This window comes from Salvelinus alpinus, chromosome 5, assembly GCF_045679555.1.
Source record: "Salvelinus alpinus chromosome 5, SLU_Salpinus.1, whole genome shotgun sequence".
In the NCBI taxonomy this organism is placed as follows: domain Eukaryota; kingdom Metazoa; phylum Chordata; class Actinopteri; order Salmoniformes; family Salmonidae; genus Salvelinus; species Salvelinus alpinus.
In genome coordinates, this window is record NC_092090.1 from 81,480,455 (window position 1) to 81,507,111 (window position 26,657).

At 44.2% G+C, this 26,657-nt stretch overlaps 2 protein-coding genes across 4 annotated transcripts; both read right to left on the reverse strand.

Annotated features, from left to right (window-relative positions):
- Window positions 1-7,456: 7,456 nt before the first annotated feature.
- On the reverse strand, window positions 7,457-12,308 carry LOC139576974 (uncharacterized). The gene is made up of 11 exons (XM_071403643.1): window positions 12,180-12,308; window positions 11,658-11,823; window positions 11,343-11,517; window positions 11,131-11,203; window positions 10,830-10,948; window positions 10,582-10,648; window positions 10,084-10,449; window positions 9,178-9,373; window positions 8,794-8,957; window positions 8,580-8,685; window positions 7,457-8,407 (listed from the first exon to the last, which is right to left on the reverse strand). The coding sequence occupies exons 2-11, from the start codon at window positions 11,812-11,814 to the stop codon at window positions 8,313-8,315; spliced, it is 1,518 nt and encodes a 505-aa protein (XP_071259744.1). The 5' UTR covers window positions 11,815-11,823; window positions 12,180-12,308; the 3' UTR covers window positions 7,457-8,312.
- Window positions 12,309-12,672: 364 nt separating this feature from the next.
- On the reverse strand, window positions 12,673-25,891 carry fkbp15b (FKBP prolyl isomerase family member 15b). Of its 3 annotated transcripts, XM_071403644.1 has the most exons (29): window positions 25,708-25,891; window positions 21,615-21,718; window positions 21,427-21,505; window positions 21,234-21,303; window positions 21,039-21,113; window positions 20,842-20,940; window positions 20,601-20,750; window positions 20,409-20,477; window positions 20,143-20,286; window positions 19,888-20,039; window positions 19,742-19,790; window positions 19,498-19,614; window positions 19,314-19,398; window positions 19,015-19,118; window positions 18,648-18,848; window positions 18,460-18,558; window positions 18,255-18,349; window positions 18,017-18,119; window positions 17,713-17,745; window positions 17,079-17,250; window positions 16,819-16,955; window positions 15,596-15,745; window positions 15,348-15,500; window positions 15,042-15,134; window positions 14,806-14,919; window positions 14,609-14,716; window positions 13,903-14,492; window positions 13,590-13,698; window positions 12,673-13,286 (listed from the first exon to the last, which is right to left on the reverse strand). In XM_071403644.1, the coding sequence occupies exons 1-29, from the start codon at window positions 25,755-25,757 to the stop codon at window positions 13,212-13,214; spliced, it is 3,579 nt and encodes a 1,192-aa protein (XP_071259745.1). In that variant the 5' UTR covers window positions 25,758-25,891; the 3' UTR covers window positions 12,673-13,211. The 3 variants fall into 3 exon arrangements, with proteins under 3 accessions (XP_071259745.1, XP_071259746.1, XP_071259747.1); XM_071403645.1 differs by lacking the exon at window positions 17,713-17,745; XM_071403646.1 differs by lacking the exon at window positions 13,590-13,698 and having other exon boundaries at window positions 13,144-13,286.
- Between the last annotated feature and the right edge of the window lie 766 nt (window positions 25,892-26,657).

Consider the following 26,657-nt stretch of genomic DNA (forward strand, 5'->3'; position numbering starts at 1 on the left):
AGAGATTCCCTCTGTGGTGCCTGTACTTATAGACATGGGCAGACCGCCACCTCCCTGTGACATCAGCTCTCCTCTCAAGGAGGAAGAGAAAGTGAATCAAGGGGGGATTGAGTGAGTGGAGTAGGAGAGGAAGAAATTGCACCATTGCTACATTACTATACTGAGAAACCATGGTTATATTACAAACACAACTCTGTAGGCACTTCAGTGCACTGACAGCTTACTATCATATGTCCCTAATGCTATTGAGAAACTACAATAAAAGATAATTGCTGATAAATTCATAATAAGTAAAGCTAAGTGTGGAGTGGCTTCAAATAGTATTTGATTTCTTTCAAACAGGTTGAGCATTTGATTGAGCCTTTCTTTAGTGCCAGATGGGTGTGGTTTGCACTTTTGGGACTATTCCATGGGAGAATCTCAATTGCATATTCCTCATGTCCTCTCTTCTCGCCTCCTTCTTAAAACCCATTGGATGGAAAGCCAGATTTCCCTCCCCTCTAACCTTCTCCTCTAATGGGTTTTGAGAAGGAGGCGGGGAGAGGACGCGAGGAGTAGGAGTATGCAATTTAAATTCTCGCCATCAGTCCCATTTTGCCTTGAAAGCTCAATCAAATGCAGCTTAAAGGGCAATTCCACCACTTTTTAACCTCATTTTCATTATCTCCATTTTCACAGTACCAGTGTCTACATGTGTGAAAACGATGCATTTCTACATTTAGTAGAAAAAATCAAACATTTAAAAGTTCTATCCCATGACGTCATCAAAAGTTAAAATTTTTAAAAACCCTATGAGATTCGCAGTGACGTGGGGAGCAAGAAAACATCTTCCCTCTGGCTAGAAACTTGTTGCAGGTTTGAAAAATCAACGTTTAAAAAAACAAAAAACGTTTAACCCTACACTGTGATGTCACAGATAAGTCTTTATTAGGACCTTTCATCTTATCTTTGTAATCACTGAACATAGAAACATGCCATTTTCACATATGTAGACACTGGTACGGTGCTGGAGTTAATGAATATGAGGTTGAAAAGTATCACATATGTCCTTTAAGTATTTGTATTTGAATAAACACAAACACTATTTGAACCCAGGGCTGCAGGGCTGTGATATTCCCATACTGTGGAGTGACACGGTAGCTACATTCTGGCATATGAGCGATATTTGACAATGGGGGTCAAGTAAGACTGATGCTGTCAACAGAAAAAAACAAGTGCAGGTGTAACGGAAAAAATGAGTGGGGAATCCCACTCTGGCATGGAATCCACTTTAATAGGGGAAGTGGTGATGCAGATAGCAGAGAAAATCCCTGCGTACAACTCCTCTGGCCCCAGCCACCCCATTGAAACGCATTGCCCAGGGCAGGGCACATATCCTGTGTTCCCTCCATCTCTTTCCTAATGGCCACATTCCAGGAAACAAAGGCTCTTCCACAGGTTCCCATGTTTGGTAGGAAAAATGAAACATTCCCATTGTCATCCCAGCGGGACATAAAAAGTGTTTTGTTCGAGGGCAGGAAGGCCCTGCATTAGGCCTTGGCTCTCATTGTTATGAAACACAGGAAACGTAATTTAGCACATTTGATGAGGCCACTGAAAACCTGCAGAGCGAGACAGAGAGGAGTGAGTGTGAATATAGCAAGCCTCTCACACCACAGGAGAAGGCAAAGAAAATAACTAGGACCTGTTTCTGTGGATCCTTGCTCAATTTGTGAGACCTGTCCTCACTTAACCCAGTTCACCTTGACAAAACCACAACAGAGCTTCTTCTCCCCAAAATATCAAACAAAATATAAATAATAATGGTTCAGAAAAAAAACGTCTCTTATTCACATATATTTTGGACGTGTCCGAAAATCCAGTATTTTTGGTCTGAAATTCTCCATTTTATATAGGACATCACACATATTATTATTCAACCAGACCCATGTCATCTCCTCCTAGGTATTGTTCCTGTGGATACACTCCACTCCTCTCCACTTAAATTGAGATGATCTTTTAGCAGCAGAAAGGAAATGTGTAACAAAATGCCTCCCAAAAGATATGTGGTTAGGTCTGCGTGGAACTTGCTGTCATGGAGAGAATTACATCAATCTTTCAACATAGACAGCATAGGTATGAAGATGTCTGGTCAAAGTTCCTGTCATATTGTACTGGTCTTATTCTGGAACTTCTGGGTTTTTGTGTTTGATTGTTTATGTTATTTTTCTTAAGTGGTTTTTACATATTGTATTCTTATTCAGACTCTTGAAATGTTTGCTTTATACAGCCAAAATGTACCCTTAACATGTGAATCTCACTACGCTCCTTTGTAAAGACTGCAAAGATATGTTGTGTATGCACTTTACATGGTCTTTATGTGCTCTTTAAATAAAATTAATGTAAAAAAAAATGTATAATACAAGTATCTTTGAATACAAAACCGCTTCAGAAATTCAAGAATTGCGAGGAATGAACCAAAATGAAAAACCAAATATAAAAACCAACATGGATGTGTTGAGAGTTGAGGCAGCAGGAATCTCAGTGTGAATAAAGATCAGTGGGTGGGAGCAGAGGGGAACCACAGAGAGCAGGTGTTGCTACTAACCTGCCTGCCACTGATGTGGGGACGGAGGAGCACTGTGGAGAGAGAGGAGGAATGGAGGGAGAGAGAGGTGAGCCACAAGCAGCGCCTTACACAAACACCCAGACACCCAGGCTACTGGGCTGAAACCACTGGGACACTGGGGATGTTTGAGAGAGAGCACCTTTTTGGGGAGGGAGGGGTGGGAGAAGGAGGGCAGCTGTCTGGATTCCTGGCATTCCTGGCCCACAAAGGCAGGATGTGTGTGCTGGCCGTGGTTTGGCAAGTCCCCCCTGGCTTTCAGCCAGCCATTGTTTGTCAGATAGACAAACATTTCCAAAACAGAGGGGTCAGGAGCCCTGGCGATTTATCAATGCTGTCCCTTTCCAATCTACTCAGCCTAGTCTCAATCTACTCAGCCTAGTCTTAATCTACTAAACCTAGTCTCAATATACTCAGCCTAGTCTCAATCTACTCAGCCTAGTCTCAATCTACTCAGCCTAGTCTCAATCTACTCAGCCTAGTTTCAATCTACTCAGCCTAGTCTCAATCTACTCAGCCTAGTCTCAATCTACTCAGCCTAGTCTCAATCTACTCAGCCTAGTCTCAATCTACTCAGCCTAGTCTCAATCTACTCAGCCTAGTCTCAATCTACTCAACCTAGTCTCAATCTACTCAGCCTAGTTTCAATCTACTCAGCCTAGTCTCCTTCTACTCAGCCTAGTCTCAATCTACTCAGACTAGTTTCAATCTACTCAGCCTAGTCTCAATCTACTCAGCCTAGTCTCAATCTACTCAGACTAGTCTCAATCTACTCAGCCTAGTCTCAATCTACTCAGCCTAGTCGCAATCTACTCAGCCTAGTTTCAATCTACTCAGCCTAGCCTCAATCTACTCAGCCTAGTCTCAATCTACTCAGCCTAGTCTTAATCTACACCAACAAACCACCACCCAGATTTACTCCTATCCACTCCTGTGTCTGCAGTCTGACCCATCTATACTGTATGACAGCAGTTAGCAGCTTTACTATTTTGGAGGCTTTTACAACAGCTTGATTTCTGGTCTACTCACAGTCTGAAGATAATGGTCTGTGGACATGTTGATATTGTTGGCAGCCCTGATGCCTGTAAGTACCCTGCGTAGTGCAGAGAAGGGCCAATGATGATGGGTATACTCATGTATCATTGGTGAAGAAGTGGGTAAACAGGAAGTCTACAGTATCTACACAACACTCAGGAAGAGGTGTTCTAATGTCCTAAAGACTGACAGTCAGTAATCCAAACAGACCTGCCCTGAACACGTAAATCAGTGTAACTGGGTTTGTGGGTGTGAGTAAGTATTCCATACTGTATCATAGCAAACAGACAGTTTCATCAAGTCAACTTTATCAGACTGGTGTACTGTATAATGAGAGTCCTCTAAAGTACTACAACTATTTTCTTCACTAAAAGTAGACAATTAAAAAAAGACACTCGTACATAACTGTCTGACAAGTACTGCATGTGACTTGCATTCTGAGGTACAGTATATAACAGTGACTGTGGGAGCAACGTCACGTATATTTGGGTAAACATCTACCCAGTGTAGAATCAGCTGGGTACGTGTGATGCACCCTAACCCAGCTCATGACACCCCCTCTATAGGTCAGGCCTCCACTGAATTCCTCACACTAGTGTCCTAAAAACCTTGGCTGGTACACTCACATAGTCAATCATCAGTAACCCTTCAAATGGTCCATTCAAAGAGTGCTTGTTTGTTTGCTAAATGCCCATAATTGTACATGTATAAGAGAGAATACTGATTATACAACAATTCTTTAAATACGTTACATTTTGTACATTCCTGTAAGGCAGTTGAGCAAGACAGCTGTGAAAAGGATGATGTCAGGGGGCACGGTCATTGGGCGTATGGATCCACGACTGGGGGAAGACACCGGTGCATCTCTCCTCCAGTACGCTCCGCCATGAGGCCCCAGGGCAGAGCATGATAAGTAGACCTGTGCTAGCCTAATGCAGGTGTGGCTCTCCTGCACCCATTAAGAGACAAAAGGACCTCATTTAGGCCTAACCTGGCGGCTACCCAAGCAGCAGAGCTGAGGGAACCCATGGCCTGTGCATTCCTTCACCCAGCCTAATAGGAGTGATGAAAGCAGCCAGGAGAAGAGACCCCCTCAGCAGAGCTCTCCACAGCACTGCAACAACCTGTCCATTGTGTGGCTGACTGACATGAGCAGGTGTGCTATAGTCAGGTACAGAGAGACAGACACACCTTCTCTGAGAGAGGAGAGGTATGCATGCCCACTGTAATCAGTCAGCCCATGCTGTAACCCAAAACTACTGCTGAATCACCTGATATTGTGAAGAACACCCACCTACACAAGGTTAGGAGTTTTGGAATAATTGCATGACAGCCAGGCACAATACACATGCAATGCATGGAAACATAAATAGAATCCCAGGACAGAACTACTAGGCTGTAACAAGACATTCATTATAAACCATCTCCCGTAACTGAGAATCCAGACCACCTACACACAGTCCATATCAAAATGAATCCTTCCTTTTACCTAATACACTGTGGCTACTTATAGCCTACATCAATTGAAAATACTTTGATTCTCCTCCCAATCCAAAAATTCAATCAGACAAACAGATGATGGGCCAAGGCAACCATACCTACTGACACTGCTTTTTGCTCCAGTGAATCTGAGGGTTCTTAAGCTGCACACTGCATATTAAACGAAGTACAAAAAAAAAATCTAACTTGCATTTCAAAGGGACTTTAGTGTGGGAGTTGCTGGTGTAGCTGCATGACAGAGAGTGTCCTGTTAGTGGGGAGGAGAGAGGGGGATGGGCTGTGTGGCACCATTACACAGTGGTGCCTATGATTCAGAGGGGAACATTTTATCGCAAAGAGCTGTAAACAGAAAGTTCTAGGGTTATCCAACAGGGATGGTGACACAAACACATAAAGCTTACTGTGACTGAATGGGCCACAAGGCTGGTAATAGCCTAGAAAATGTAACCCACCATACACTTGATATTTCATGCAATCTACAGCTGATGATAAAACAGCTACGTATGTCCAGGTAAGGGAGTCAGGCCTACTGGATATTCACACTCCACTATCATAGTTCAGAGCATTAAGCAATACTTTCTTTAAGTAGTTAGATACTTCGTTATCCAGCAGCTTGCAGCAGGCACTAATATCTAATGACCAATATTCAGTGTTATGCCACCTAAAAATAGTCCAGTTTGTTTGCTCTGACATTCAACTTACTTGAGGTCATTCCTAATCAATGACTTCTTTATACCCTGGTGCAGTGGTGTAAAATACTTAAGTAAAAATACTTTGAAGTATTACTTAAATAGTTGTTTTGGGTATCTGTAATTTACTTCACTATTTATATTTTTGACAACTTTTACTTTACTACATTCCTAAAGAAAACAATGTACTTTTTACTCCATACATTTATCCTGACACCCAAAAGTACTCATTACATTTTGCATGGCAAGCAGGACAGGAAAATGGTCCAATTCACACACTTATCAAGGGAACATCCCTGATCATTCCTAATGCCTCTGATCTGGCAGACTCACTAAACACAAATGCTTTGTTCGTAAATTATGTCTGAGTGTTGGAGTGTGCCTCAGGCTATCCAAATCTAAAATGTGCCCTTTTGTTTGCTTAATAAGCAATTTGAAATTATTTATACTTTTACTTTTTACTTTTGATACTTAAGTATATTTTTGCAATTACATTTACTTTTGACACATAAGTATATTTAAAACCAAATACTTTGAAACTTTCACTCAAGTAGTATTTTACTGGGTGACTTTCACTTTTACTTGAGTCATTTTCTATTAAGGCATCTTTACTTTTACCCTAGTATGACAAATGGGTACGTTTTCCACCACTGCCCTGGTGAATTGAATCAAAACAGGACTTTACGATAGGAAAAAATACCAAATAAAATCTATACAATAATGTATACGCCGCAGAAAGAGGCCTTTCCCTGATAGGAGATGCTCTGGGGTTAAGGGAGTAAGAGAGAAACATGTTGAACACATCACTATTATAACTTGTTCATGTAGTACTTTCTGCTTTTAAAACCTTGCCTTTTACAGAGAGAACTTAAGTAAAAAAGGGCATCAGACACGTTCAGTTCAGCCAGTTCTTTCCTCAACCCAGCTTTGTTACAGTGAGAGTCCGTGCTTAATAAGTACTGTTACTGAGGCACTCATAGGAGGAGCACCTGGCAGAGCAGCAGGAAACCTCTCCTGGGCGTCTACTCCACTAGCAGTAGCACAGCTAGCCTAACCTCCTGCACCCAACACTGGCCTTCACATCCTCTGCTACATTACAAACCACTGACTGCTGCTGCAGTCATAATTAGGGCAAGGACAGAGAGTGGAAATGAGCGCAGCTGGAGAGTCGAGTACCATCAACTGGGGTACCATCAACTATTCCATAAACAAACTGGCTGAACCATAGCCCTAGCCCTATGATGTGATCTAACCCCAGAGCCCCTTCTTTCAGTTGTCATGGCGAATGTATATATTTGGGCTGCTGGACGGACAGGAGCCACGGTTGTGACAGAGCTCCCAAAATATGTGGAACCAAGTTTATCTTTTGTAGACGATTTTATCATAATAAAAACACATTTTAACTATGTTTTAAAGTGAAATATTTAGAGGTTGGCAATGGCAACTGATCAAAACAGCCAAATTGGGAATTTCCTCGATGATTCTACAGTGACACCTGGTGCCCTCTCATAACCATGAAGGTGGTGGACTCCATTTAAACCCTGTGGTGAGAAGCACCTACAATCCTGATATGCAAGGCTACCATGAAGCTGACTAATGTCAAATAATCAAATACTGAATCATGACATAACTGAATAAGAATTGTTAATTGATTGTTGAATAAGGATTAGGCAGTATAAATCATGTAAGTTAACATACACTGAGTAGACAAAACATGAAATTAAGAACACCTTCCTAATATTGAGTTACACCCCCGCTTTTGCCCTCAGAACAGCCTCACTTCGTCGAGGCATGGACTCTACAACGTGTCGAAAGCGTTTCACAGGTATGCTGGCCCATATTGACTCCAATGCTTCCCGCAGTTGTGTCAAGTTGGCTGGATGTCCTTTGGGTGGTGGACCATTCTTGACACACAAAACTGTTGAGTTCTTGACACAAACCGCTGCGCCTAGCACCTACTACCATACCCCGTTCAAAGGCACTTAAATCTTTTATCTTGCCCATTCACCCTCTGAATGGCACACATACACAATCCATTTCTATATTGTCTCAAGGCTTAACAATCATTCTTTAACCTGTCTCCTCCCCTTCATCTACACTGATTGAAGTGGATTTAACAAATTACATCAATAAGGAATCATAGCTTTCACCTGGATTCACCTGGCCAGTCTATGACATGGAAAGAGCAAGTGTCCTTAATGTTTTGTACACTTAGTGTATATTGTTACGTTACCATGTTAGGCTATACTTGACATGAAAAAAAAGCAAGCTACCAGATGTATTTATCTAAAGCATAATAATAGCTCTGGATGAAATATATGAATGTTCACAGGCATGATGAGTACATTTACTCCTGGATCTTAGTCCTGGATCGTTCAGTGTCAGTCTCTTCATATTCAAGGTTAACCATCTCCATAGGTATCGGAGTTGACGCTAGAGGGTGGAGGGGATGGCTGGGACCCTGAAGACCTGTGCCCTTTGTCCTAAGAGCTCCTACCTGGCCTCTCTAAGGCTCCTAGACCTCCTTCAGCATCTCTCTCTGGGCATAAGCCAAATTCCTTATCCTCTCCTTGACAGTCTGTGGAATCACATGGAGATTAGGAAAATTATCTGAGAATATATTGCATATATGGACACTTCTGATGTACAAATGTACATACATTTTAAAAAGTAGCAGATGAATGACGATACAATAACAAATATCAACATTAAAAACTGAGAACCATCCTATACGGTATTGATATACTCACCACTGTAGTGTGAAGCTGTGTCCTGAAGGTACATCATGGAGTTCTGAGGAGCGATGGTGCCCTTGTTGCCTGGATCCACATCACTTAGGTAATCTCCATCTAGGAGCTTAAAGAACATGTCAGATCAGTTTCAATGCAGGGATGAATTTTGGTTTTGATTGGTTCACTCTGAGTGTGTTGGCTAGCTTTGAGAGGTGTAGAGTCGGACAATTACTTGGTGCAAGGGGTTTTGACAGCTGAGTTTGGATCTGCTACAGAACTTGAAGGAACTGTTTGACACCAATGAGTTAAGGCACTTGGATATGGAGGCCAGTGGACCACCACCATGGCCACACCATATCCCATCCACACATTCCAGGCAGCGCCACACAGCTGGACCTGCAGTGCACACACATCTTCCTCAACAACATTCTTTGCAATCTTTCTCTCTATTTGCATCACACCAAAAAACATATACAAGTTTGTTACAAATGAGCGGTTCTTTGATCACCTTGATCCATTCAATGCCAAATCTACAAATCTGTAAGTCTCTTTGTGACAGCATGGCACAGCGTCCTGGCTTGCATACAATATGCAGCCTAGAGCTCCAGTGTGTTACCTTTGGACAGAGGGCTCCTTGGGTCGTGATGGAGCATGGCCTTTGGGATGGGGTAGAAACCAAAGCCTGTCTGGCTGACAGTCATGTCCTCTGGGGGAAATGGCTTCTCTCTGTCACAGTTGGGTGGAAGGTTGTGCTTCCTCCACAGATAGGTCTGTCTTCTCAGACTATCCCAGTCAATGCCACCCCCACCAGTCTAGAGTAATAGCCATGAAGACAGAAGAAAAAGGAAATAGAGCTAAAAAAAAACTCAACCAAAACAACAACATGGGTTGCCAGATTTTCCTTATTCAAGTGTAACACTCTACAAAAATATATATATTTTCGACTAAACTAACGGTTCCTCGCTTCATTTCCACCCACCAACAGGAGATGACAATAGACAAGTGTTGTCTACAATAAGTAGCATACATCCCAGACAGTGTATTTGGCAATAATTCAGTTAAGTTTAAACTCTTCATTTATTTATCAACAGCTGAGCAGGAATTTGTTCCATTCTTCCTGGACTAAAGATTGGCTGTTCGAGGAAGTACGTGACTACTGACCACTCCCTACACGAGATGCTGAAAACAGAAAATAAACAGTTATAAAACCAGGCAGAAAAGCTGAGTGTAATAGGAGCTATCGGGGCCTGCATCTCCAGAACCAATGCCCAGTCTCACTCTCCCATGACTCTCCCTCACTGTGGAGCCAAAGCAGGGTTTTCCCCCTCTCTCAACCACTCAGCAAGCCTGATGAATATGGATTGAAAGGCAGCAACATGCTTCATGGCTATTGGTTACATGTAAATTAAACAGCACTGGAGACAGGCCTTTTAATGATCAGACAGACCAGTCATACTCAGAGCAGAGAATCATTATGTAAAAAGAGAATGCCATGAGACAGTAGTATGATAGTATGAGTGACCTTGCTGTCCAGTTTGTACTTGTATGTTGAGATGTCCTGCTGGGTGTGTCTTCTCAGTACCCTCTCCCTGACACTGTGGAACACCACAGGCTTGTTCCTGAGGAGGAAAGCACTGGGGAGCCTGGGTGCTGGGGGAGGGTGTGGGCTGGTATGAGCCTGGGTCTGGGCCTCGTCCTCCTCCCTCTTGGGGTCAGTGTCTGTGTCAGGCTTGGCCAGGGCAAGGTCTGTTGGGTGGACAGTTTGCTGTGCCACTGGGGAGCTCAACCCATGCTCACTTCTCGGCTTTGACGTCAATGTTGTCAGCTGGAACGGCACCCTCTTCCGCACATCCTTGGACTCTTGGACTTGAATTCTTGGATTTCTGTTCTATAATATACAAGAAAGACTAGTAAATATAACTGGTTAACGAAATAGGCCTATTCATTAACACTAATGTAATACAAAGACAAATAACCTGCCACAAACCATTTATGAAAGCTGTGTAAATATAGTACTCACAATTTTTGAGGTTTTTAAGGACGGAAGGCAAATTAGCTCCTTGACAGGTACATAGGGAGATTTAGGCCTGTGATCAAAAAAGGCAATTTGCATATCTGCCAAGTTTAACACCTAAAAAGGTAATGTGGTAATCAAACGATGCAAATTTCCAAGGTCTAGGCCTACAACATAAAAAGTACAGCACAAGGTGACTGAGTATGATGAAAAATAAAGATACAATCAACATCAAATACAATAATTCAAGTGACCTGTTTTGGGCTTGGCACTGCGGGATGTGTTGGGGATTGGGTACCCACATCACTAGGGAGCCAGAGCCCCATGATGCACTGGAACAGCTGGCCAACTGATTGATCTGAGCTGTGCTGAGCTGCAATAACACCCACAACAGACATTACACTGGATCAGCTATACTCCGATCAATATTACTCACCATGGAAAAGTATAGCCTACAAAAACTCCATCTTTGGTTTTCAACAAAGGGTGTAAGACAAAGTCAGCAAGCCTTGCGTCTGACTTTAGGCCTACTGTCTCTGTGTAACTGTGACAAACCTTTACTTCCTTGTGTTGTTTATTACGAGGACTATGGTCAACAGAGTTTAACCCTGGAACGTGAAGGTCTGCACTGCAAAGAAGAATTAGAGAGTAGGAGGACCCCTATGCAAATCCATTGTTTAAACTTCAACTATAAATGATAACTCTGTTCTCTGTTTCAGTATACTGAATGGCAATATACTATATTGACTTATTAGGCTATTACTAACCTTGTGTTATGCTCCCGCTGGTGGGCTTGTGACTGGCTGGAGAGAAGAGTTAGAGAGGCATCTGTGGCAAAATTCTCCTTGCTAAGCGTCTTGTAAAGCAGCTTCACTTTAGGGGTCTTTTGGCCCTCAGTCCACTCCGATACATTAACCACACTAAGGGTTGGAAACTCTTCCACTGAACAGCAAGAACAGCACTGTTAATCCACTTTGACATATGGTCCATATGAGCCAGCAGCTGCTCAATGCATTTTACAGTACTGCTGTGTGTGTTTGAAAGAGAGGAGAGAAATTGAATTGCAATACATGACTGCCTACCATCTACAGTGGCTCTGCCCCCATCTGATGTTCTTGGCTTTATGTAGCGTGGGACGCCTTTGGCAATGCGCTGCTCCGACTCCCAGCAGCAAGGATGAGCGCACATCGCCCAGAAACAGTGGGCCTCATCCAAAACCTCACTGGCAAGGCTGCCCATGGACTACACCTGAGTGAGAGAATGCAATCATGTAGCTAGTCCTGTAGTACATATACTACTGTTAGCTATCTAATGTCCATACTAGCATACCACTTAGAATGCATTCCCAATAATAGCTAGCTACATTGGTTCAATCTATGTAGCTAATGTGCTATTGTGAATATTATAACAGAGCCGCTAACATTTTTGGAGAAGCACCTGGCCTTGTGCTCTGTCTGTTTCTCGTTAATTGGAAGGAAACTACTGTTTTAAAGAGAAACTTAGTGTACTAGTAGCTAGCTAGCCAGCCATCCATTTCTACAGTAACGTTAACTCTGCAATGCTTATTGAGCAGAACCCCCAATCCGAGTGCAACGCATACGTACCTCGCGTAGGGCACCCTAGATAAATGAATGGAATAACTATGTTAGGCTAATTTAGCCAGATAAAAATAAGCGTCGCTAGTAAACAACTCTGCTAGCTAGCTACCCAAGAAGAGCCAACTGTCAGAACTTGCGTTGCCAAGCAACGGCGAAACACTTCCATACTAGTTCTCCACCTGCTGGTCAGTTTTTACACCAAAACCCATCCTCTCTTGGAGGATGCTCTGCATAGCCTTCCATACCAATGACTCATTTTAGGCATACTATATTATATGGTGTTATGGTAAATGTGTCAACACCAAATTATGATCCAGTTTTGTCATTGTATTTTTTTAACGTTTTAATTGCAGTAAGTATGCTATAGGCTAGCGGTATCAGCATTCATTGATTGCAGGTCGTTGGTTTGATTATGGATGTCATACCAAAATGATGCAGAAATATCTCTGGTGCAATATCTTGTGGAAATACAATAAAAAATTAAAAGAATATGTGGACATCTTTTTTATATGTTTTTTATTTTCTGGAATGAATCTCAGCAAACATTTTTAAAAGTTAGATGTTCTTGAAGCATCAAGCCCTCATTAATACACAACAGCCTTGTAACCCTGACAACAAGCAAACAGACATCTTAAATCAAATCAGATAAATGAACATCCAAGCTACAGTAGTTAAAATACCCTAGACCATCATTTTAGTCTCAAAGACCCAATGAAAGCAACAAATTACAGGGCTAACAGATGGATTGACTTTGATTGCATGGGGGGGGGGGGGGGGGGTCAAAGGTGGCTTTCAGGCAACAGCAATCAGGTCAGCCCTACAGATCTCAACATGGCACACAGATCTTTAACCGCAGTGTTCAGGGCAGTCTGACAGGACGTCCTTCTCACTCACATTGTTCAGAGTTGCCTTATCTCAGACAGACTGAGTTCACTACATGTTCATCCAGGTATAGTCTCTTCTAGGACAGTGGAAATCATCTCTCTAGAGGATGGCCTTCAAGACTCATAAGACTTATCACTTCAGTTGTTGCTCAGCTCAGCCCAGCCAGTCAAGATCTTCATCCTCTTCATCGCCAAACAGAGGGGCTGGGGGAGGTCGCCCCTTCAAGCTCTTAGAAAACATGGCAAAAATATATCAAATGTGAGTTGTGTTCAGTAATCCTATGCTGACCAACCACAAAACACTTATGAGACTGTTCGGAAATGAATTAAGTAATTCAGAACAAGTTCCTGTCATAGACATTCAACAGCAGAGGATCCTGCCACTGAATTATATCTTGAAACCAGCTTTATGTTACCTGATGTACTATTCAGTAGGCCATGTAACAGACAAACGTTACTGACAAACAAGGGGAACAGAACCAGTGTGTATAAATCTGAGAGAACTGGTGTGGCTCTACTGATCCTTCCTCACCAGCTCATCATCCTCCTCCTCCTCAGTGGGTGGTGGTGGGGGTTTGGTTGGGGCTGTGCTCTGGAAAAATGTCTCCTTTCCATTTTCCTCTCCTACTCCCTCAGTCAGACTGAGAGAATAGAACACACAAGTGAGAATGGACATAGAGTAGAGCAAGGAGGGAGAGCAAGGGGGGTTGGGGATAGAAGGCAGAGAGAGAGGTGCAGGAATTCATGCATATTAGCAAGGGACAACAGACTTATTATGAACATAGATGCGGCTCAGTTGAATGAGACTGGGTTGTGTATTTCACTGGTCTCGCTAGAAAACTCACCTTACTTTCCCAGGACTGTCATGCAGAGGGCTTGGTGGAGGTGGGGGCTGGGTTGGAGGACCTGTGGCTTTGGGGCTAGTTATTTCCAGTTCACCCATGGAACCCTCAATAGTGACACTCACTTTTTTCACCTCTGGGGTAATTACGTCACCTTCTGACTGACTTTCCTGTCCCATCTCAGAGGGCAGATTCTCCTCAGGGTTTAAGTCAGTGGGTTCCGAAGCCTCGGTGGTGTTCTCTCCCAGTGGCTCGGGAGATGTTGGTCGTGGCTGGGTTGAGTGTGATTGGTGCTCTGGTTTTGTGTGGATGTCTGACGCTAGCTCCACCTTAGTCGGCTTCTCGGTCTTTGGTACTGCCTCCAGACGAGCCCTCTCCTGCACATCTCTGGGGTCTCCCTCCCTCTGCCCAACGGCCTCACTAGGCTGCTCTGACTCTGTCCTCTGCTCCTCCTCTTCCTCCCCATTCACATGGACATCCTGTGGTGGTCTCTCCTCTCTACGCTTCACATCACTGATCTCCACCACCTCTTCCTTTTCACTCCGATGGGACGAAGGTCTCTCAGTAACGTTGAGCAGTTGCAACGTAACACTCTGAAGGTCAAACACCAACATTAATTCACCCAAATCCCTTTCAGTCCATCTCCATTGTGAATAACACAGTAGTAAGATATAAAAGTTTCGATAATTGTCAAGCAGAGATGCATTACCTTAATGGTGTTGACGATTATACTGAGCACAGCGCTGCCTGTATAGGTCTCATGTAGGTCAAACTCCCCTCTCAGAGAGTGGAACACTCCGTTCATCACACGCTTCACCTGCCAGGGCACACAGGGCTAGGGTCAAACCATGAAGTACAGATAAGACAGACACTCAGCTGTGAAACATGACTCTGTGTCCCTCTCACCTCCCCTGCAGTGTCCTCTTGGCCCCTTTGCTCTGCCAGCCTCCTTTCCAGCTCAGCCACTCGCCCCTCAAGCTTCTGTTTCATAGCTGATGACTGCTCCTCCAGGCCTGAATACTGAAAGAGAGGAGAACGAGAGAAAAGAGAGAAAGAATGTGAGTGTGTGAGAAAGAGGACTTCATTATGATATGGAGAGAGTTAGCTGCTAATGCTACACTAACATGTAAACACATCAGTACCTTTTCTTGTAGGACCTGCAGCTTCTCATCCTGTACCTGCTGCTGTAGCAGGCACTGCTCCTCTGAGTCCCTGGACTGCTTCAGAGCTGAGAACTGTTAGAATGCGTTAGAACCACTAAACTCTCACAGATTAAGCTACACAAGTAATTTCCCAGCCTTAGAACTTATGGAATTCCATTGTTGTATAACAGTAACAAATCCCCCCTTAGCCACACAATATAAAATGATGTATTAACTCAGGAGTCCAATGGGGCATCAGGAGAGAGAAAGCTTTGTGTACGGTATAATATGGGTTAGGCTGTTGACCTTTTCCTGTAGCTGGGTCAGTCTCTGCTCCAGTGTGTCCCTTTGCTCTGCCAGTTCGGCCATCTGACGCCCCTGCTGCTCCTTGGCTGAGGCCAGCGCCTGCTCACACTTCCCCTTCCACTCCTCCTCCAGCTCCGCTTGCAGCTGGGCTAGCTGGAACACACGCACGCACAGTCAGCCGTACACGCACGCACAATTACTCTTCACCCTCTCCCCATAGACAAATATTATTACACCCTGTACAGTACCTGTTCTGAGGCTGCCTGGCCAGTGCTGGCCTTGCGGAGCTGTGTCTTTAGACTGTCCATGTCCTGCTGGCTGCTCCTCCTCAGCTCCTCCATCTCCTCATCACACCGCTGTCTCTCCGCCTGCCACTTCCTCTTCCTGTCTGACAGCGTCTAAGAGAAGAAAGATGAAGCTACCCTTAGACACCGATCTAATTTCAGTTTTAGGTCCTTTTCCCACGCTATTGGTGAAGGTTATGGTATAGGATTGAAGAGAACTGAGATCTGTAAGCTGATCCTAGATCTGTGCCTTTGGGCAATTTCTAACAGAGCCGTATGCATTGGAGGCTAAATCTAAAAGTTACATTTTAATGTCACGTGCACGATTTTCCGGGCCTTTCTTTCACACTGCCTGATAGAGGTCCTGGATGGCAGGGAGCTTGGCCCAAGTAATGTACTGGGCCGTCCGCACCACCCTCTATTGCACCAGGCAATTGAGTGCGGTGCTGTTGCCATACCAAGCAGTGATGCAGCCAGTCAAGATGCTCTCAAGGGTGCAGTTGTAGAACCTTTGTTGAGGATTTGAGGGCCCATGCCAAACCTTTTCAACCTCCCGAGGGGGAAGAGGCGCTGTGCGCGTGTGAGTGGACCATTTTAAGTCCTTAGTGATTTGGACATAGAGGAAATTGAAGCTCTAGACCCGGTCCACTACAGCCCCGTCGATGTGGATGGGGGCGTGCCCGCCATCCCATTTCCTGTAGTCCACAATCAGCTCCTTGGTCTTACTGACGTTGAGGGAGAGGTTGTTGTCACTGATCTCCTCCCTGTAGGCTGTCTCATCGTCGCCAGTGACCTACCACCGTTGGGTCATCAGCAAATGGAGTGTGGAGTGCAATTGAGACTCCGTCGTCTATGGATCTGTTGGGTCGGTATGCAAGTTGGAGTGTCTAGGGTGTCTGGGATGATGGAGTTGATGTGTGCCATAACCCGCCTTTCCAAGCACTTCATGATGACAGATGTGAGCGCTACAGGGCGGTAGTCATTGTGGCATGAAGCCTTAGAGTTCTTGGGAACAGGAATGATGGTGGTCATCTTAAAACATTACAGACTGGGACAAGGAGAGATTGGAAATGACCGTGAAGATGCCTGCCAACTGATCTGCGCATGCTCTGAGAACGCGCCCTGGAATACCATTGCGCCCAGCGCCCTTGCGAGAAAACAGCCCACAGACACTGTGCCATACTCACTCGTTCCAGACTTTCTTTGTCAGTCTTCAGGTCCTGCAACTCCTCCTCCATGTTGTTTACTCTGAGCTCCATCCCTTTGCGTTTCTGCTTCTCTGTACGGTACTGGGCCTGGCCTCGCTCTGACGTCTCCTTTAGCTCTACTCAAAAACACACATTTAGTCTCACACCAACATAAACACACTCTCACTGACACCTTTCTAACCAATTTAAAAGAAAAACATTGTGTTTATAGCACATAATTATGTAAGAGTAGTGCAAACCTTCCAGTTGGGTCTCTAAGGAGGAGATGCGTGTGCAGTGTGTGTTACTGTCCTGCAGGGCAGAGGTCAGTTTGCTCTGCAGCTCTGCAGCCCTCTGCTGGTGAGACGTGGCCTCCTGCTGCAGCTGGGACACCCGCGCTGTACACGTGGCCAGCTCCTCTGTCAGACGCACCTGAGCGACAGAGACAAGTACTGTTAGTCAGCGGTGTTGTCTGTCTATACAATACACAGTCCAAAGGCAGGCTGTGTCCCAATAACCTAAACTAACGTATTTCCTTCATGATCACTAATCTGACTGGAAATAAATCAAGATGTTGGGAACTGTCAGTGTCCAGTCCTTTTTCCAGTGGTCATGAAGGAAAGGCGACGAGGAAAGGAGGCCATCTCATAGTTTTGGGACACAGCCATAGACAGTGCGAGCGGACAGTGGTGATGGTGATTGGCTGGACGTGATGAGTGAGAGACAGAGTTAACATGGAGCCTGACAGCATGATCCTGTGGGAAGAAGATGACTGGTGAATTATGATGACTGATGAGGAGGAAAGGGCTGAAGAAAAAAAAAGAAAAGTCAGCAAAAAGGGGGACGGGAAGGAGGATGAGTGGAGGAAGGTAGAGCGAGAGCTAACAGGCTCACCTGGCCCAAGCACAGGTCCTGAGGCAGTGCATGCTGGAAAGAGAGAGCAGTCACTACTAAAGGTCCTGAGAGGAACACAGCAGGACAAACAGCCAGGAGCTACAGCAGTCATTCTGTTAATCTAGTCCCCAGACAAAAAGAACACTAATATCCCTAAAGCCATGTTAGATAGTGTAATAGAGCCATTAAGTCACATGAGAATAATGAGCCCTGGCTGTGAGAGTATAAGAGAAGGTTAGTTCCTCCTTCCAGGTTGATGACAGTATATACAGAAGTACAGTAGGGTGGTGGTACAGTGATCTACCTTATCCTGCTCAGCCTGCAGCACCCGGACCTGGTTGTGTTCACTGGAGGACTTCAGGGAATCATTCCTCTGCTCCATCAGCAGGTTACTCTGCTCCATGTATCTGGACAACAACAAAAGAGACAAGCCTGGCTGGACACGCAGGGAAAATCAACGGCTGTGTCTGAAATTGGTATGTGAATATGGTGCCATTTCAGATCCCCCAATGTTAACTTCTGCATCAATGTCTGCGTCTTACCTCTGGTTCTGGTTGATGAGCTCCCCAATCTTGTGGTTCTGCTCCTCTACACGTGAGCTCTTCTCATAGACATCCTTCTTTAAAGATTCATTTTCCTGTACAGTAAATATAGTGAGATACAGTGAGAGAAAAAACAAGTAGACATTTTACTAAAGTATTATTAGGGAATTAAATCCCTAACACACCCCCCCCAACCAGACTATACCTGAATGATTCTTTGGATGTTGTGCATAATCATGGATGTTTCCATATTGACACTGGGCATAGCCAATGAGTGGCCTCCTTGCCTCTGAAGGTCGTCAACCTGTCAAATCGATGAGAAGTGAAAAACTGGAGGTGGAAATGTCTGATACAGAAAGAGAAATAAAAAATAAAAATAATAATATTGCTGACCTTTGACGCCAACTGGTCCACTTTATCGGCCACTTTGCCGACAGCCAATCGGATCTCAGTGTTGTGCTGCCGAGCTTCAGTCATGAGGAAGGAAGTGACCTCTCCAGTGCCTCCCATGTATGGCACTGTCTGGGTGGGGTAAATCTGGCCCATTTGTTGAAGTTGAGAGGGAGCCATAGAGGACTGTGGGTAGGCATAAGGCTATGAAAAAACATAACAGACTGATTCAATGACGCAGCAGAGAATGGAGGAAGATTCGTTAGAAAAGAGGTTAGCCTTTAAGTCAGCTCTGCAGCCAATACAGAGCATGGAAATTAGTTTAAATGTTTGACAGTTGAACGATGAAGATGACATTTGTCATTCTCACCTGAAAGGCATGGGCGGAGCCTGGCATCACAGGCTGCGGAGCAGCAGTTGTCATAGCGACAGGCATCAAGGCAGAGGGCGGTGCCCCATGAGGGTAGGAAAGCACTGTAGGAAAAATACACATTATGTACAAACTGAGAAATTACATCCCACGGCATCAACAAACATCGACACCCTGAAAAGAAAGCTTTATAGCAAATCTCAGTCTAATCGGTCTTAAAAAAGTATGATATTAGACCATTTATTGGCCAGCTAAACATGGAGAGTGATGACTCCAGCAGAGGTTGTGGGAGAGCTCACCTTGCACTGGAGCTTGGGGGGCAGGGGAGATCTGCACAGGAGAGGGAGCAGCAGGACGCTCCTTCACTCTGGACACACTGGGGTCCTGAAGGAAGACACTGGTTATATCTAGCATCATTATCTCAGCTCATATTCTGTAGGTGCAGCTATGTGAAAATACAATCCCTTGGACCCTCCTTCTCACCTCCATCTCAGAGTCACTGGAGTCTGGCTGGGAGGAGGGCCCTGCCATGAAGGGCAACATAGGCTGGCCCATCTTGGCCATGCGAGAGATCAGCTTGGCTTTGGTGGCATCTGGATTCTGGAGCCATGGGAAGATTAAGGAGTAGGTTATACCTCATCAGCCTGATAGGGCTTGGGTTACAAACAGGTCAGCTTTACACATTTCATATTAAAGTCTAATGTTACTCAGAAGAGAAAGCACTCACTGTCAACTGTTCACTGATGGAATTCGACTTTGACCGAAGTAGTGGTTCCCTGAAAACGAGAGGGTGAAAACAATGAAAGAAGGACAAAGACAAGAAATGAGCTGGGGGAGATGGTTATGAGTGTTCAGGAAAGCCTGTACTCTTACCCTGGTCTCCCGGGGCTTGTAGAAGGGGGCTGAGCGGGCCCTGCTGGTAGGTCCGGGCCCAGGTTCTCCATACTGGGGGCAGGTGAGGAGGCAGCAGAGTCCCGAGACCCAGCACTGGCACGGTCAGACACACTGTCCTTCGCCAACTTCAACTGAGGACACAATAGAAGAGCATGAGGAGACAAAGAAACTCAATTGTGACTTCTGGCTTAATGTTATCGGACAGTCCCATTTGAGAGATGCTGGACGTCCTACCCGTCGTAGCTCTGCCTCAAAGATAAGTGTGCAGTCTGCTGGGACGCAGTTGGCCACTCCTTGGGAGCCGTCTCCCAGACTGGGGGGTATCACCATGAGACGCCGGCCTGACTTCCTCATACCCAGCATGCCCTCCTCCCAGCCCTGGCAATTAGAAAGGAGAGAGAGGAAGCTGTAAGTTCCCCATGCACCTACTATTCTTCTTGAGAACAGAAGCTGTGCCCATACAACCCAAATGACTCACCCATAGGACATCTATGACTCACCTTCATCACTTTTCCAGCGCCAAGTTTCAGTCGTAGTAGCTTGTCTTTGTTCAGGTTGGAGTCAAACACCTGAAACAATAGTTGAATATTACAAGACCACTGCTGTACCACTACATCCCAGGGCAAAGAGGACACACAGCTATGTGCAAAGCACTGATCTCTAATGGCACAATAAACACAGCGATATCTTACCTGTCCGATGGCATGGTTCTGCAGGAGCCATCCTGTGTATGCCACCTCCAGGGAGTCTCCATTCTCAACCCCCTGCCCCTCCCCTAGTGTCAGGTCCTGCACCACCACCATATCTAAGGCGGGGGCGCTGTTCACTTTTGCCAAACACACCTAAATCAAAGACAAGTTGCCAATTCAATCACTTTTATATCAGTATTAAATTAAACAAACTCAAACTCAGAGTCCATCTGCTGTCCTTCACCTCTTTACAAAAGTCCACGGCAGCTTTGTCTGTGTCAAACATCAGGGACCAGTTCTGACGCTGGTCGTCATAAAAAGTGCAGTAGTTGCTGGGCTGAACCTGCAGAAGACAATGGGAAAGAGTAAGAGCTGAGATTCTTTAAGTGAAGCCAACTGGCTCGCTTTTCACTTGCTCAGGTTCTTCTGACACAAACTCACCGTAAAGGCGAACCCAACATGAATCGTGGCCGCAGTCACTTGTTTCTGTTGACTGGCGTACAGCAAGAGTTTGTACTACGAAAAAACAGACAGGGAACTTTTACGCCATTTTTAGCAAACTTGCATGATGATAAGCATGTTCAAAGAGACAGAAATCATTAACATTTATTCACATTTAAAAAAATAAAAGCACACCTCTTTGGTTGTGTGGTTACCCAGGACTGCAGCTCCAAGCTTTCCTTGTTTCTGATACTGTCCATTAAGACTAAACAAAAAGATGCACGATCAATTATGGAGTAAGTCATGAACTCAAAACAAATGAATGGGTCTCGTCACAGGATCAACAGGGTGGCATTTCAAGTCATTTGTACAGTTTAAAGATACTCACTATTTGAAAGCATGGATAGCTGTAGCCAATAATACTGCAGGAGCACCAGGAGGGCCAGTGGGTTTCTGGGCAGGAGGTCCTGGAAATTAAAACATGCTCTATTGTCAGTAAACACATCTCAGTTTCACCTGATCATGTTAACCTAACTTTGGTCATATTTCCTTCCATTGCTAAAATTATGTTTTTACCTGGATTCAGGGTCTTCCTAGGCTGTTTAGGGGCTGTATATTGGAAGGATTCATTCCCCTGACTAGGTGCTTGGTCCAGTCCAAAAAGTGATGCCAGCTTTGCCCTGAAATAACACAGCAGGGATCATCAACTAGATTCAGCCGCAAGCTGATTTTTTTCTTGGGCGGATGGTCAAGGAGGCGGAACACAGTGCATTCAGACCCCTTCACTTTTCCCACATTTTTTACATTACAACCTTATTCTAAAATGTATGAAAATAGATGTTCCTCAATCTACACACAATACAGCATAATGACAAAGCGAACAGGTTTAGAAATGTTTGCATATGTATAAAAATATATAATTTTCTTCTTTAAATGTTTTATTTATTTACATAAGTATTCAGACCCTTAGCTAAGAGACTCGAAATTGAACTCAGGTGCATCCTGTTTCCATTGATCATCCTTAAGATATTTCTACAACTTGATTGGAGTCCACCTGTGGTAAATTCAAATGATTGGACATGATTTGGAAAGGCACACACTCATCTATATAAGGTCCCACAGTTGACAGTGCATGTCAGAGCAAAAACCAAGCCATGAGGTCGAAGGTATCGCCCGTAGAGCTCCGAGACAGGATTGTGTCGAGGCACAGATCTGGGGAAGGGTACCAAAACATTTCTGCAGCTTTGAAGGTCCCCAAGAACACAGTGGCCTCCATTCTTAAATGGAAGAAATTTGGAACCACCAAGACTCTTCCAACTATCTCTGCAGCACTCCACCAATCAGGCCTTTATGGTAGAGTGGCCAGACGGAAGCCACTCCTCAGTAAAAGACACATGACAGCCCGCTTGGAGTTTGCCAAATGGCACCTAAGGAACTCTCAGACCATGAGAAAAAATATTATCTGGTCTGGTGAAACCAAGACTGAACTCTTTGGCTTGAATGCCAAGCGTCATGTCTCGAGGAAACCAGGCACCGCTCATCACCTGGCCAATACCATCCCTACATTGAAGCATGGTGGTGGCTGCATTATGCTGTGGGAATGTTTTTCAGCGGCAGGGACTGGGAGACTAGTCAGGATCAAGGGGAATTTGAACGGAGCAAAATAAAGAGAGATCCTTGATGAAAACCTGTTCCAGAGCACTCAGGACCTCAAACTGGGGAGATGGTTCACCTTCCAACAGGACAACTACCCTAAGCACACAGCCAAGACAATGCAGGAGTGGCTTTGGGAAAACTCTCTGAATGTTGTTGAGTGGCCCAGTCTGAGCTCGGACTTGAACCCGATTGAACATCTGGAGAGACCTGAACATAGCTGTGCAGCGACGCTCCCCATCCAACTTGACAGTGCTTGAGATGATCTGCAAAGAAGAATGGGAGAAACTCCCCAAATACAGGTGTGCCAAGCTTGTAGCATCATACTCAGAAGACTTGAGGCTGTAAACACTGCCAAAGGTGCTTCAACAAAGTACTGAGTAAAGGGTCTGAATACTTATGTAAATGTGATATCAGTTGTCTATAAATTTGCAAAAATGTCATTATGGGGTATTGTGTGTGGATGGATTTTGGGGAAAAAAAGTTTATTCATTTTAGAATAAGGCTGTAACGTAATAAAATGTGGAACAATTGAAGGGGTCTGAATACTTTCCGAATGTACTGTAATTACAAATCATTTATAGACTGCAAATTGACCACAAGAAGCCCAAACAGATATAATAGTTGACTAAAACATCATTTCTAATCTTGCTTACATTTGTATACAATCACATCTCTCTCTATAATGTGTGGGAATATTTTGAAACAGATTTCCAAAAGTAAAATCACTTGGAGCTGATTTGCAGTCTCATGTCCAACAAGTAAAAATAAAATAAACACTCAGAAAACTTGAGGTACCAAAAATATATATATATATATATATATTTTTTTATCACCCGCAGGCTGCGAGATGGGGAACCCAGACATAGAGCAAGTGTTATTTAGGTTATTTCTGTAAGCCCATAATCTGCAAAAGCCCTATTGGTGTAATGAGGTCGGTCTACTTGGCTCTCTCCTAAGTGAAGTTCAAAAGAGATCAACACATATGTTCCATAGAGACAAAAAACATCTCATTGGATAAAAAGCCAACACTATTCTGTCAATTCAGTTGTTGCCGTTTCATGGTCAACAATTTTCTTGCTTACTGTTCCTGATTTCAGCTGACAACAAATTGAAGTGAAAATGTATTTATATTGAGCACAGAGAACAAAAGCCCCATGCCCGGTTTATACAGCCACCACACACTGTATATCAAGACCCATGCCCACACAACAGAGAAAAGCTGCTCTTATGAGCCCTTTCATCTGAAAAAGACTGAGGATTTCCAAATCCCAAAGCAACTGCATCCAACAAGTCAAAATGCTAAAATTACTTGTTCATGTTAATAAGTCAAGTAGCCCATTTCCACATTTAACAGGTTGTTGAATGAAAGACGAAAACACACAACCGTGAATGTAGGTTGTTATCCCAGCAGCTCTTACTACGATACAATAATCGTACACACTAGAATAGGTATTGCACCATCATCTCTAACAATATGTTGCCATAACTGAAGCATGAATACATCACAAGAACATTCACATGCTTTCCAGCAGAAGAACCACATCACAAATTCACACCATGACCTTCCTCAACTGCCACAGACAGACCACCAGCGGCAAATTAAAGATTTGTTCATTATCGAGATGAAAATCATTAGGTTTCACTTGAACATTTCCCTCCAGAGCAGGGCCATACTGACCCTTGGATCTCCCTCCAAAGGTAGTCATTATCCCTCAGAGCAGAAGACATGGTGGGCACCTTGAGGCCTGGGTCTTTGTTGCTGACGACTGGTGGTGAAGAGTAGCCCGTTTAGCCACTTGTAAGAGAGACAGGCATGGGCCACAGACAGGCATGGGCCACCCAACAACACACTAAGTTTCAGTGTTGCCACTTTTAGCAATGCCCTCCTCTCCTTTCCCCAATGTCTTGCTCTCCAATGCAGTCACACCACCATGGCAGATTTGACACCATATCACTGGAAGAGCTGTGGAGCTCTGGCTCAGTCTGCAGTCCAGTTTGCTGAGCTGATGTGAAGGAGCAGGCAGCCCTCGCCCTACTGGCCCTAACTAGCAGCATGTGAGAGGAATTAGGAGCCACAACCCTAGCCTCTCCCTCCTTCACTGCTCCTGGCCCAGACAAGCTTTATTCCTCCAAATCATATTAGCAGAGGGAACAATTGCCCCACTAGCCAGGAAATGTTAGAGAGCAAAACAACATGCCCTAGTTGGCAGTTAGCCTGCATTGTTCAAGTGATTGAATATCTATGAACTTCAGATGAGACATAGCAGACCTATTAATTCAGCAACTGTGGTACCAAACCTCTTGAACTGAAATTGGGCTCACAGCCAAATGGGAAAACATATTGGGGTGAAATCAAACTACCCAAAACATAGGATATAGCAACAGTTGCATGAGACACCTACTGTACATGCAAATCCAATGCATTACTGTCTTTGGGTGAGAGGTGGAGGACAAAGCCTGTCTCAGAACACAGGGCTCTAACTGAGGATGCGCGAAGTGTAAGGCGAGGTCACGCTTTCCTTCGATTTATATTGTGCAATGCACGCGCCCGACTAGCTCAAATCCGTAAAATCAAATCGTATTGGTCACATACACATGATTAGCAGAGGTTATTGCGAGTGTAGCGAAATGGTTGTGCTTCTAGTTCCGACAGTGCAGCAATATCAACAAGTAATCTAACAATGTACCAGACTGTGTGTGAATGGGCTTGACTACCTTAAATGGTTGTAGTGATTGTAGTGATTTCGGGGGTAGTTGGCTACATGTCAATCAAAATGATTTCGCAGCTAGCCATTTTCCATAGCATCAGTGCAGTTTTTGTCAGTGGGTGCAGTAACTAGCTAGTTCTGTGAAAATTATAGCCTAGCCTACTTCAATTCGGGAAGTCTAAAAAAGCAAACAAGCAAGATATCTTAGCTTCCATTCGCTACAAAATAAGCACAGCTTCATGTAAAAGAAAAATGGTTTAGCTAGATTGGTATTAGCCAGTTAGCCTGAAAGAAAGCAAACTCACCCTCCAGTAGGCGACAGAAAATCTCCATCCTCGTCGTCAGCGGCAAACATTTTGAATGTATTTTCTTTCGTGTAGCAATAATAGTTCTCAAATATTATGATTTGTTTTGGGTTGATAAATATAATACTTATTGATAAATAACAACGCTAGGACACCCACTAATCTGTCTTCCTGTTTCTTCTGATCATCAGCTGACATATCACCTGATCCATGGTACTGTGAATTGTTCTGCTCCGGGGTAATGGCCTTATTTCCCGTTTACGACATAATGTAAATAACGCGTTGCACTCTGGGATCATTAGGGGTAAATGCCGTCTAATTCAAAAGGTAAACAAAGCAATTCAACATGTTTGCGCTAAGATATCGAGTAAAAAGACGTGAAGGGAGCCACCCTTCCAACACCAGTTATAGAAGATAATGACGTCTCATACGTTGGCTACAATGTAGAGGGTTTTCGGCGTAGAAAATCGTTTATAAGAAACGTTTAACTTGTTAGTAACAAGGTTAGCTAGTCAATTATACTGGTAGCGTAGCTAACTAGCGTTGTCTATCTGATTTCACCGTTGCTAACTTTACCAATGGAAGGTTGTCCAACACAATTCAACAAATTGAGCATTATGTAATTATGTTTTATACCCAAGTCCAATGTTATAGACTTTCAAAATAAACACAAGCCATGGTGGACATGATGCTCTTCTTCTATGGTATTGTAACAGCCCTGGGTTTATAAGGGCGGTTATCGACTCTGCCGCGTAGCATGCTTTTGCGGCACAGTGAATAGCGCGCTGGACTTCGGGCTATAGAAGGTCGAGGTTCGAGACCTGCTCCCTGCCTGTTTCATTACAGTATATTGGCGATCGACAACTACTGTGCGGGATGGAAACAGGATTCCCAAAAATGGAACAAAATCCCCCCCCCCCAAATAACTACCAAATAATAAATACACTAAA